This window comes from Canis lupus, chromosome 9, assembly GCF_048164855.1.
Source record: "Canis lupus baileyi chromosome 9, mCanLup2.hap1, whole genome shotgun sequence".
Lineage (NCBI taxonomy): Eukaryota > Metazoa > Chordata > Mammalia > Carnivora > Canidae > Canis > Canis lupus.
In genome coordinates, this window is record NC_132846.1 from 70,025,702 (window position 1) to 70,039,045 (window position 13,344).

Here is a 13,344-nt window from a genome sequence, read left to right on the forward strand (position 1 = left end):
AAAGAGCTTGGAGGAAAGAGCTGATATTTGAGGCACACAGACCTCATTGCTGGTCTGAGTTGCCCCAGCTCACTCGCTGTGAGACCATCCATGGCAGCAGCTCAGCCTTTGTGAGGCTTTGTGAGCACCAGCATCCGCAGCTGTGAAACGGGAAGGACGCTTCCCAGTCCCGGGTTCTCAGTGAATGTGGTGGTCGCAGCCCTTCCCTCCTGGATGCATTCTGTAATCCTAGTTGTTTGTATCTATAAGGAAAACATTATAGGGGACTATATGATTTATGCCAGATGAGTCTACCCACTCCTACAAATCTCTCTCTCTCTCTCTTCTTTTTTTTTTTTTTTTTTTTTTTCTTTTTGGTAAGAATGAAGCCAAGAAAAATTAAAGAAGATGATGCTCCAAGAACAATAGCTTGCCCTCATAAAGTAAGTAATGCTAGGGGAAAAGTGTTCATTAACTTGCCAATGAAGATTTAGAGAGCTCATAAGCAATCTGCACTTTAATTTCCATCTATTAATTGAGGAACTATAATTTTTGGTTTCTAAATTTAAGAGCGATATTTGTGATGTAAGTTTTGTTCAGTGAAGGCCACATAAATACTATTAAATGGGGTTACTGTAGGTTGCCAGTGTTTTTGTTCTTACTATATATTGAATATATGATGTTAGGATGTTATTCTTTTTGGATTATTAAGAAGTCAGTCTTAGGACATTGGGTTGTATCTCACCCATGGACCTTTGTGAGACTGTAAACTCATTGAAATTTGGAAATTATTTTGGATGTTGCTAAAGTAAGCCTAATAAAGCTACATTTCCTTCACAATTTTCTTAATTTGCCCTGTTAACTGTGTGTTATCAGAGGGTTGCTTAATTGTTTTCAAATGTGATTAGCCTTCCAAATAAAAGGATCGCCTAAGAAGTGACTTTGAGGTGTGGGTTGGGTCTGTCTCACACTTGATTGGATGGATGAAAAACTAGCAGAAAAAGAAGTATCACATAGGTGAAGAAAAAGAAAAGGGGAAGAAAGTTTTAATGGGATAAAGAATTTTTAAAAAATCAGTAATTGGAGAAGGATGAGTCTCAGTGGGCAATTTCCTTCTAGTGACCACTCGCGGGTTCTTTTTCGGTGCTTTTTCACCACGTTTAATGTAGAGACTGTGAAATGTAAAACTAGTTCCTTGAGGGGGGCAGCATGCACAGTAAGAAGCATTTGAAAACAGTTAGGCCCTGAGTGCCTGTCATCCCTCTAGCTTCTCTGTGTACTTTTCCAAATTCCATTTTTTAAAAATTACATTTGCTGAATGGAAGCACAGCCCTGGGGGCCAGGAGGCCAGAGCTGTGGCTCCCCCCGCCTCATGCCTGTGAAGCTGTCCTGTTGTGCTGTCTGCTCATCCCCCACCCACTCCATCCCTGGACAGCAACTGCAGAAGAAATTGTGAAGGCCATGCTTGTCCTGAGCACCACACACCCATCTGCCCCCCCCCCCCCCTCCCCGCTCCGGTGTCCGTGTGCCTGCTGCTTTTCCCGGTGTCTCACAAAATCAATTTCTTCTGTAGTTGCCATTCCTTGGAGACCCTCTTGCTTCTTTCTCTGTCAAGAAGGGGAAAGAGGCAAAGAGAGAAGAGGGAACAGTAGGCGATGGAGAGTGACAGCCCATTCTTGCAGCACAGAATGTGGGGCCCACCAAAGGTAGTGGTGGACTGCTGTCATTTCAACCCCATTTGTTTACCAGGGCTTCCGTTACTTCATCTGGGGGTCAGAGTTGGGTGAGGCAGCTGTGGTGTGGCTGGACGCCAGGCTGCTGGGTTCTACCCCCAGCTCGGCTCCTATGATCAGTGTGACCTTGGGCAAGTCTACTTAAAGACATCTCTGAGCCTCAGTTTCCTGATCTGTAACACAGGGTTTGCATTAAATGAGAAGGCCTTTTCCAGCTTATCCGGTTTTTGTCTTAAGTAATTAAATATCTCTACTATGATACTGAGTAAACAGTAAATGGGGAGGTTGGGTGGGGGAGTTCTTGGGTCAATGAAGGCTGTTTTTAAGTGGTTGAACCCTTTGTAACAGTTTGCAGCATGAACCACTAAGCTTCTCTCTCTGTTTGAAGGGCTGCACAAAGATGTTCAGGGATAACTCTGCCATGCGAAAGCACCTGCACACCCACGGCCCCCGAGTCCACGTCTGTGCAGAGTGTGGCAAAGCTTTTGTTGAGAGCTCAAAACTAAAACGACACCAACTGGTTCATACTGGAGAGAAACCCTTTCAGGTAGATCCGGTCCCTTCCTCCTCTGCACTACCCGGCAAGTGTAGGCGGGGCTCTGGGCGCTAGAGAGACACAGCCCAGAGACTGAGACTCGGGCTCTCGGTGCTCCCTGGGTCCTGATGAAGCACCCGGAAGGGCTGCCCTGGGTCCTGTCTCCCTCGTGTGCAGTCTCTCCAGTAGTGGAGACGGGCGTACGGTGTATCGGGGTGTTGATGGGGGTGGATTGCTCAAGAAAGAGCAAGCCTGAAACTGCATTTCTAGTGCGTTCACTGTGGGACTGAAGCAATTTTTTTTCTGTAGTTGGTGTAAGTATATTGAATTACCAATTGACAGCTTCTAAAATGTTACCATATGAGAATAAGTATCGATGAAGTTTTGTCTTGTTTTTAAGAAACCCAGAACAAGTGAACGAACTAGCAGTGCAGCTCTGAATTTAACATGGTTCTTTTTACCTGACACCAGAAACCTTCCTAATCATTTGTATTTTATTATTTGAAACATTTACACAAGTACGAAGACCTTCACGTGATCCCAAGGAAGATTCTTGGTATTTCGCCAAGTGTCTCTCTTCCCTGATATTTAAATAATTCACGAGGGCTGTGCCTGGGTTTCAGAAGCTGTCCCTTCCCGCTTGGCCTGCAATGGGACTGGCACATTTCCCCAGTGCTGGGAGGAGGATGGGGGGCGGGGGGGGGTGGTGGTGACGACACAAGGCACCTGGTGAGGGAGGCAGGCTGTTCTTAGGCACGGCTGTGCACTGCCCACTCTCTTGATCACAGTCACAGGTCGCTGAGTTGGGTTATCTCTGGTCTTTCCCCGACAGTGCACATTCGAAGGCTGCGGGAAACGCTTTTCACTGGACTTCAATTTGCGCACACACGTGCGAATCCATACCGGAGACAGGCCCTATGTGTGCCCCTTCGATGGCTGTAATAAGAAGTTTGCTCAGTCAACTAACCTGAAATCTCACATCTTAACACACGCTAAGGCCAAAAACAACCAGTGAGAAGATGACGGAGAAGACCCTTCTCGACCCCGGGGAGCATCTTCCAGGAGTGTGATTGGGAATAAATATGCCTCTCCTTTGTATATTGTTTCTAGGAAAGAATTTTAAAAATGAATCCTACACACCTAAGGGACATGTTTTGATAAAGTAGTAAAAATTAAAAAAAAAAAACTTTAATAAGATGACATTGCTAAGATGCTCTATCTTGCTCTGTAATCTCGTTTCAAAAACACGGTGTTTTTGTAAAGTGTGGTCCCAACAGGAGGACAATTCATGAACTTCGCATCAAAAGACAATTCTTTATACAACAGTGCTAAAAATGGGACTTCTTTTCACATTCTTATAAATATGAAGCTCACCTGTTGCTTACAATTTTTTTAATTTTGTATTTTCCAAGTGTGCATATTGTACACTTTTTGGGGATATGCTTAGTAATGCTATGTGTGATTTTTCTGGAGGTTGATAACTTTGCTTGCAGTAGATTTTCTTTAAAAGAATGGGCAGTTACATGCATACTTCAAAAGTATTTTCCTGTAAAAAAAAAAAGTTATATAGGTTTTGTTTGCTATCTTAATTTTGGTTGTATTCTTTGATGTTAACACATTTTGTATAATTGTATCGTATAGCTGTATTGAATCATGTAGTATCAGATATTAGATGTGATTTAATAGTGTTAATCAATTTAAACCCATTTTAGTCACTTTTTTTTTCCGAAAAATACTGCCAGATGCTGATGTTCAGTGTAATTCCTTTGCCTGTTCAGTTACAGAAAGTGGTGCTCAGTTGTAGAATGTATTGTACCTTTTACCACCTGATGTGTACACCCCATGTAACAGAAAAGGGCAACAATAAAACAGCAATCCTACAGAAAGAATACGGCAGAAAAAGATCTGTAAGCACAGTCTTATTTCCTTTTGTTGTCCAGAATAATTATAATTCTCGAGCCTCCCAGAAATTGGAAGCTAAATAAAGCAACTCAAGTTTCCTTTATTTTGCACTCAACTACAGTGACTTGTGATTGCAGCGGTGCATAGATGTTTTAGGACTTCCTACGCGTGCTGAATTCTGGGAGAGAGTAGGTGACAGGCATCCCGAGTTAAGGAACTACCTCAGAGTACCCCAGACCGGGCCCGTTGGTGACAGGTTTTTGATTTTAGCTCTCCCCCAGCAAAAGTGTGACTGAAGCAGCTGCGCCCTGGCCTGTGTGTGCACGCGTTCAAGGTAAGCTGTCACCTGGACGGGGCGCGAGCAGAGGGGAGACCCGGGGCACTTCCATTGCTCGGGCTGCCTTCAGGGCAGCCCCAGCGGGTCCTTGGCTTGTCTGACAGGAAGCGCTTAGGGTTCTCAGCTGCTGGTAGGAGAGTCTTGGTTCCTCCATGTGGTAGAGGCTTTAAATGCTGGCACGTGTCGTGGGTGAGCACCAGTGGCTTTCATGCTTCTACCTGGACAGCGAGCACAGACTGGCAGGGTAATTAGATTATAAAGATATATTGTACTCAGTGAGTACTTCTCACGTTGTGACCTCCTAAATGTACAATTATAATTCTTGAATTTTACTTAAGAGTCAAATACCAGACTTGTGAGACTATTTTATAAACTGCCATGATACAGCAAAATCCCCATGTACTCAAAATGCAAATATACTGTGTGTGCTGCACGCTTGACTCTGCGAGGTAATTGAGACAAACTAGCTAATATAATATCTGTGGTTTATTTAAGATGTCCAGGACACCATCAGGCCAAAAATGTAGCCCTGTCTCTTAAGAGCTTCTCCATCGGTCCTGTACAGGAGGATTGGTGACCTAATAGCAGTGACCCTGTGGCTCTCCGGAATTTTGAAGTGCCTTCTGAATCCTAAATGACAAATTTAACTTGAGACGCTTTTTTTTATTCGTTCAGAATCTGTTATCCATTGGGTAGTTTGATCAGAAGACCCCAGCTGTTCTCTGGATAAGCCAGGCTTTGCTGTATCTGGCAGTCAGGAGAGAGGTAAGCCGGTGGCGGAGGTCCCCTTCGAAGCTGCGTGCCTCAGTGCAAACGTGTGGTTCTTTTGACTAGACCTGGGGTGGAGGCCTCCACCGATGCCCGTGGTGTAAGCGCCCGTACCTGCCCTCTCCACTGTCAGGTGGGCAGCCTCTGGGTGGCTGTACTGAAAATGCCGCACCACCCCCGCCCAGCACTGCCACACGAGAGCCTGGTCCTGGCCTTGTCCTCAGGACTCCTGCCCAAGGGCCCACGGCTAAGCCGACTGGTGCCATGGGCAGGTGTCGCCAGCAGCCCCCCCAGAGCCACACCATGACCTACAGAGAAGCCAGGCTCCCGTGTGGAGCGAGGTCCCCCTTCCTCTGTGCCTTGATCCTTTGGGGGATGCCTTGGTCATCTCTTGTGCCCCTTCTGTCTCTGCGGGGAACAGCCATCGCTCCCCAGGGCCCTTTGTCCATGTGTCTTCTCTTGCGGGTCTTCAGAGTTCATCTCTGACAGGAATTTGATTGGGGGTTGGAAGACGATGGAATGTCCCAGGTTTCTGGTTGGCGGGGCGCTCTCGATTCCCAGTAGTGTACGTAGGAAGCTCGTCAGTGAGCGGCAGTGGAAAAATAGCCGTTGTCCTCATTGGCTGTAACCGAAACCCGTCGTGCTTGTGGTTAGAATTTATAATTTTGCTAAAGATGTAATTTTACTGCAGTTTGAAGTGGCGTTCTAACAGTGAGTCCCTTGTCTTGAGGATTAACCTGATTTATAAGTAATACTGATAGACATATTTTCTTACATCCGAGCTGAAATAAATGCATGTTTCTAGCATATGTAATATAAAAGTTCCAGAGGATAAGTTTACATTTAACAAGATGTTGTTTTCTATTTTTGGATTTCTTATTATTTTCCCCCTTTTTTGGTAGTGGGGGGTCTCGGGGGAAGCATAATATTTGTATAAAGAACTGTCACCCCAGAGTGACATTTATTTTCCAAGGTGACATTGAACTCACGCTGTTGGTTTCATATGGTGTTTGTGTGCTGTGCCTAGATTCAAGGCCTGAGGATTTGAGGAAAATCAAGATCCCCCCCCATTTGGTGTTCATGTGCAACTTCTTTTAAACATCACTTATTTTGCTGAATTTGACTAAAGCAAGGCCTTTTGACAGAATAGTATCTCGATGCCTGCCAGTGTGTCTGAGCAGAGCTCTAGATGGTTTCTTCACAGATAGAGGACAGTCCCTTCCATTCAGCAAGAACCCAGAGAGACCCCACGGTCTGCCTGAGTAGCCGCCATGGTGCAGTAGGGGGGCTTCCTGCTGCCCCCGCTCCGCCCAGTGAAACCTAGCTGTTGCACCGCGCCTCTATCTATGTCCCTGGCGCCGGCACACCTGCCCCCCCCACCCCCAAGGGTTTGAGTGGGAAGCTGAGGACTCCACCTCACACTGCAGGCAGAGAGAATTGATGGCTCCGTGTCTGGCTCCTCTGTGGCCTGGGATCAGCATGGCTTAGGAAAGCCATGTGATTAATCTTTGATTCCTTAAGTTCCTTCTGTTTTCTGGACATCTGACCACCAGCAAGAGCAAGGATCCCAGAGGTCAGTATAGTGGGAGAGCAGCAGAGGCTGCTCACCAGCGTCTCCCTCGTGCCATGACCCTGCCCTCCTAGCTTCCTCCTAGCTATTCCGGCCTGCCCGTCGTGGGGTGGCCTCAGACCCCTGGCGCTTGTCTAACCTTGTAGCTTGTAGCCCTTTGTCCTGATTCCCTTTGGAAGCTCAGCGGGTCCTGGCAGGTGCATGCCACCCAAACTCCCAAGCTCTGCTTCCTTGCCGCCCCGGTCATGCACGCCATAGCCTGCACAGAAGCACTGAATGTCTGGCTAGGTCTCCTGCACCTTCCATTTACTGGCCTTGGCCAACTTGGTCACTGCTCACGTGCGCTCAGGTTCCCTGGTTGCATGAAGATGGTGTGAGGCCCTTTAGAGCAAGTGGCATCAGGCTTCTAGAAGGAGACGGGCCCCTCCACAAGTAGGGGGGTATACACGGCTGGAAGGCTGCCGGCATCCTGTCCAGGTCAGAGAGGCCAGCAGGGTGCTGGAGAGGATGTTTAAGCTGGGGCCGTGTGGGGCCGTGGGAGGGGTGGGTGGCGTACTGCTGACACACTTCTCCACTCCCCTTAGAAAAACCGGAAGGGAATGTTGACCGTGAACCTGAGCATTAGTTTAGGTCAGCAGGCAAATCAAGCTTCCTGCAAGCCGGTCACCCCGCTCCCCAAGTTTCTGACCAGCGTTCTGGGAGTCTGCAGAGGGGGAGTGTGGTGGTAATCACGTTCATCTGAGTCGCAATGATTGATTTTCCACAAAGTGGCAAGTTTGATCAAATTGCTTTTCCTTCAAGACACTCAGACGCCATAAGAAACAGCATCGGGATGTTGCGGGGCGGGGGCAGTGGCTGTGCTGCAGTCTGTTGGCTGCTCTCTGGGGGCCGCACAATGTCTGCATACATCGTGGCAGGGAAAGGGCATCAGTACCAAACACAATAACCTTTTTTCTACAACATCCATAACTGTTAACGAGGCTCTATTATCTACGGATGGTGATTGGTCAAGCCATTTTCATAGAACAATTCTGTTTTTATTCACTTGCTGGTAACTTCTGTAGGCCCTGACTCAAGGACTTAGCATTGTGTCTCATGTACATCTTTTCTTAAATGTTCTTTGCCATTTCTGGAATTGTCGTCCTTGGTTTTTCCTTAGCTCATAGGTCATAGATGCAGAAATATTATAGTATTTAAGGCATCCGCATCAAGCATCAGATGGCTTTGCATCCAGAAAAACATTTAACGATAACTCCGTTTGAAGCACCACGCATGTGTAACATGGCTCTATAAAATATAATAAACGCATAATGTTAAGCTTTTTAACGCCTGTGATTCGTTCGTTTGTCCCTCGGTTCTCCAAGCCTCTGCCAAGGAATCCTGGCCCCTCGTGGGTTCCCTTCCGGCACAGGAATGGAAACTCGCAGGGCCCCACTCACACCAGCCAGAAATGCTTCCTTCGCCTCAGCTCCACGGTGGACGAGCGGGCCAGAGTTTTAATGAGGACCTCGCCCACTTTTTGGAAAGCACAGCCTAAAGAAATGCTCATGTGTTGGGGCCCACAACCCCCAGTGGTAGTAGTTCTGGGAGCTTTGGTGCCACAAAGAACGTACCAATGGGGATAATAGACTTGAAACCTGGATGAGTTCTACCGAGAGCCAGTTAGGATTTGGCCAAAAGCAAAATGCAGAGGGGTCTGGCCTTCCCCGCGCTGGGGCCCTGGTGTCTAATGTACTAGCCAGGAGGTTTATTCTCACTGTCCTTGATTCATGTGACTTTCCCTTTTCGCTAATGACAGAAGGGGCTGCTGACCCCATGTTGCTGAGGTGGCAGGTCCTAGGCCCATGTGAGGCCCAGAACTGCTGAGTAAAGACCTGAGGTAGGGCTGAGCCTGAGGGGTCGCCGAGGTGAAAGAAATCGTGTGCGCATCTTCAGATCTTAGACGGGAAGGAACTGAGGTCCTGGAGGGCTGCGGGGTGGCTTTCTGTGAGCCCCCGGCGCCAGCTGGCTGCGTGTTGAGAACCAACTGTGCCCAAGACTGTGCCCCCATGCCCGGCGTTGCGAACCAGGGTTTCACGTACTCCAAACTGCTCCGGGAGCAGGAGCTCCGTAGCTGCCCCACGGCAGGGGAGAGGGCCACTGGCTCCTCCGACCCCTTGCAAAGAAGCGGGTCCCTGCCTACCGAGCGGCCCTAGGCCCGCCCCCACCCTAGTCCCCAAGTCTAGGACCGTGCACCGCCGGCCTTGGAAGCTGAAGCCGCGGCCACTGCACCGGGCCGACCTCTCCGCACCCCACCGGGCCTGCGCTCGCCCCCCCTCGCTCCCCCCTCGCCGTGGCTCACAGCTAAGGCCCAGCCCTGCCCTCCCCAGCCTTCCCCTGGCCGTGACTCCCGGGTTCGCGCCTCCGTTAGTGGGCGGGGCGGGGCGGGGCGGGGCGGACTGTGCGGCCGGATGGCGCGTGACAGCCGGGGGCCGGGCGGGCCGCGCCGTCCCCTGCAAACCTGCTTGTGTACGGGGACCCAGGAGGCCCCGCCCGCCCCGCCCGCCCCGCCCGCGGGTGCGGCTCCACCTCCGGCCGCCGGGGGCGCTGCTCTGGGCCGCGGCGGGGGGGGGGGGGCGGGTGCGCGTGCGCGAGGCGGCAGCTTCCCCCCAACCAACCACGCCCCCTGGGATCTCACCTGCCCGGGTCTCGCCCGGGACCCGCCCCTCGACATCCCCCTCAAGGCCGCCGTGTCCACGCCCGACGGGCCCCCAAACCCTGGCTTCCCGCACCTGCCGACCCAGCGAAGCCCTGCGCCCGCGCCCTGCCCTCCTGCTCCCCCGGGTCTCGGCGCCCCCAGCCCTGGCTTCACTCCGCCCTGCACGACCCAACCTGGCCCTGCGCCGGCGCCCTGCCCTCCTGCACCCCCAGCACACGCACCCTCTCAACACTTCACACCCGGTGGCCCAGCATGTGCCCCCCCCCCCCCCCAGTCCCGTGTCCCCGTGTAGTGGATGTCCTCCCCATCCACGGGGACATTCAAACCAGAATTCCCAAGAAGTCTGTCCTGGTGGCCTCCCCCCCCCCCCCAACACACACACACACTCAGACATTAGTGTTGCCCACTTTGCTCCCCAAACCTGCCTGGATGTCATGTGAGCTGGCCTGGGAGGGTGGCCAGGGCAGGGTGGGAGCCAGTGTCCCTGCAGGCTGAGCTCCCAGCAGCCACTGCCCCTTTTCTGGTGAGCCTGGGACACAATGGACACCCCACCCCCACCCCCAAGGGTAGGTGGCTGCCATGCGGTCAGGGTAGGAGGCCACGGCAGAAAGGAAGCAGAGACCAAGGCGCACACAGGCCGGGGCCTGGCCCTGCTGCCCCTCTGCTGCCTGAACTGTCACTCCAGGGTGTCTGTCACCTGCAGCCACAGGTGGTGGTCCTGCACCAGGACTCTAGGGGGCCAGCCCAGGCTGATCCTGGCTCTTGTAACACTCCCACAGTGGGGTGGAGGAGGGCCCAGCATATCCAGGGCTGGGCCTGAGACAGGGGCAGGGTGGGGGCCGTGTGAACCCTGCGCTCTCCCCCACCGGCCTGCGCTGCAAACGCTGCAGAGCGCTGCTGGGAGACCACGGGTGGGTGTGAGCTGTCATCGCGTCACAGAACCCACTGGCTACAGGGTGGCGGAGAAGGCCGCGTGCCCTGGAACCAGGGGCTCTGATTTACGAGTGGCTGAATGACTCCGTGCAAGTGGCCAGTGAGGGGAGGGAGGATGACGTGGTATTCACTCCTTGCACCTGGGGCCCAAGGGGAGACAAAGGAAAAGAGTAATCAAGGCATGTGTGCACACGGAAGAGGTGGCCAACGCTTCCTCTCCACGCTGGCCACTTGAGAACTGGAGAACTCCGGGGAAGAGAGTTTTATTGACTCAGTTTCCCTCGAACTGCCGCGGGGCTTCATCTGTCACCTGCGTGCCCCCACCTGCCCGCTGCCGGAGCCCTTCCTTCCCAGCCTTGACATGCACTTTAGCTCAGACACCCCCCTCGGGCCTCCTCTTCCTACACCTGTGGGCCCATCGCCTTCCGCCTCCTGCGGGGTCTCTAAAGCAGGAATCAGAGCCTCTCACTCCCCCGGGGGTAAAACCGGCCAACTCCTGGCTGTGGCCATGATGCACAACAGAGAACCCAAGAAACAGACCTGGCTGGCTTGGGGGCCCCCGCAAGGCCACGGGGCTGCCTCTGCCTCCACTGCCCCTGCAGGCATCCCATCCCCATTTCGTGGGGTCACAAGTCCCAGGAAGTGCTATGCTGCATTTGTCCCTTTTACAAACCTTTCCCAAGAGCTCCAGCCGCTGCTTTTTCACTGACCAGGTCTGGGACACGTGGCCACCCCAGCTGCAAGGGAGTCCAGAAGCGTATTTTCTTTCCTTTTTTTTTTTTTTTTTTTTGGAAGTGTATTTTCATCCAGACACGCTGGAGCCCAGAACATGCTGGGTTCTATTAGAAAAGTGCATGGCTGGGTCGGCTGGGTCGTCTGGGTGGCTCAGCCGGGTAAGCATCTGCCTTTGGCTCAGGTCTTGATCCTGGAGTCCTAGGATCAAGTCCCCCATCAGGTGTCCTGCTCAGTGGGGAGTCTGCTTCTCCCTCTCCCTCTGCCTCTCCCCTGGCTTGTGCTCTCTCTCACTTGCTCTCAAATAAATAAGATATTTGAAAAGAAAAAGGGCAGGTTGGCTATTAGGCACCTCAGAGGCTCAGCACCACTATGCGACTTGGCCTGGCGGGGAGCCACGCGGCCCTTCCACCCTCCGCCATGGGACTCAGCTACCTGTGATCCCTCGGCTCCAGCCCCACTGTCCCCTCTGTGGCCCCGTGGGCTGCTTAGGACTCGAGATCCCTCCGAGTCCCGAGCCTCGCAGGTAAAGGAAGGAGCATTTATCTGGTGCGATGCCATGCAACCAACCGTTAACAAAAACGTGGCCGACTGGACACGCTAATAAGGGAGCGGTCGATCTCTGTTGCAGAGTTGAACTGTGTCCCCGAAAGTTAGGCTGAAGGCCTCAGCCCAGGTACAAGCAGGGTCTTTGCAGATGTTATGAGTCAGAATGGGGTCAGACTGGAATAGGCTGGGCCCACGTGCCCGGGATGACATCCTTGTAAAAAGAGGAGACAGGAGCTGCCCGGGGTGACGGCCACGTGAAGATGGAGGGGAAGACTGGAGCGGGCTACCTGCAAGCCGACGGCCACCCGCCACCAGCAGGTGCTGGAAGAGGCCCAGGAGGGTGCTCTCCGGGGAAGCACCTGCTGCCGACGGATCCCAGACTCCCGGCCTCAGCATTTCAAGAGAAGAAATGTCAGTTTGGGCCACATGGCGTGTCACGTTCTGTATGGCGGCCCAGGGCAACCCCTGCAAGGCCACCGTCAGGTGAGGAAAGGCACAGAACAGAGCAGTCGGTGCCCGACCAGCTCTGTGGGGAGAGGGCTTGGTCCCACGTGCTGGTGCTCACTCGGCCTGGCCCCCCAGGAACCGCCGGGCCATGGAGGTGGGGACCAGGCTTCCGTCCTCCAGCCCGCCCATGTTTGGATATATTTGTAGTTTTTATTTTTTTAACCACATTTATATGTTATTTATTCTAAACAAATATAAATTAGGGGGATCCCTGGGTGGCGCAGCGGTTTAGCACCTGCCTTTGGCCCGGGACTCGATCCCGGAGACCAGGGATCAAGTCCCACATCGGGCTCCCTGCATGGAGCCTGCTTCTCCCTCTGTCCATGTCTCTGCCCCTCTCTCTCTCTCTCTCTCTCTCATGAATAAATAAGATCTTAAAAAAATAATAATAAATAATAAAAAAATAAAAATAAATATAAATTCAAATCCGGGAGAAAATAAAATGTCCAATTTATAAAAAAATACCCACATCTCTCCCAATCCCTTCCACCTGATTGACTAGTAATGTTTCAGGGTCAGCACTTGGGGTGGGAGTGGGGGCCCCGGGTTTCAGCATTTGCTAGGAAAAGAGAAGTGAGGGGCCAGGGGCCAGACCCAGAGCTGCTGCCTGGGACCCCAGAGAGGGGACCACTGGGTTCAAGGGGCCTGTGTTGTGCCTGAGAACACCTCACTCTGGGGTCACCAGCCAGCCTCTGCAGACAAGCTCAATGTCTCAGGCTGATGCAGGGTATTATGTGGGGGGTAAAGGTGCAGGAGAGCTGGTGGCCTTCCTGGGGGTAGTGCTGGGGGCCCTCTCTCCTGCCCTCCCATGACGTGGGCCAGAGCTTTTTGGCTCAGTTGGGAAGGAAAGAGACTCCAGGCTGGTAGGTGTGGAGATGCAGGTGCCCAGGACGCCCTCGAGGAAGGTGAGAAGTGAGAGTGGGTGGACAGTGAGAGACACCCCGTTAGCCAAGGAGGCCTCCTCCAGGAAGCCCTCGAGGACTTCTCAGGCTGGGGTTAGGTCTAATCTTAGATGGAAAATTCCACTCACCTCTGAGAGCTCCATGTGACCTCCCCTCCTCTGGGAGGCCGTTTCTAGCCTCCGTGAGTGTCCCGTCTGTG

General features: G+C 52.3%; 1 protein-coding gene across 1 annotated transcript in view; it reads left to right on the plus strand.

Moving 5' to 3' along the window:
- Positions 1-4,252, plus strand: part of YY1 (YY1 transcription factor) — a 29,325-nt gene extending 25,073 nt beyond the window's left edge. Inside the window, exons 3-5 of the mRNA XM_072839916.1 lie at positions 362-422; positions 2,101-2,259; positions 3,080-4,252. Of these exons, the coding sequence (XP_072696017.1) occupies positions 362-422; positions 2,101-2,259; positions 3,080-3,262 (403 nt within the window). The 3' untranslated portion in view covers positions 3,263-4,252. The remainder of the gene's footprint in view (positions 1-361; positions 423-2,100; positions 2,260-3,079) is intronic.
- Positions 4,253-13,344: the final 9,092 nt, after the last annotated feature.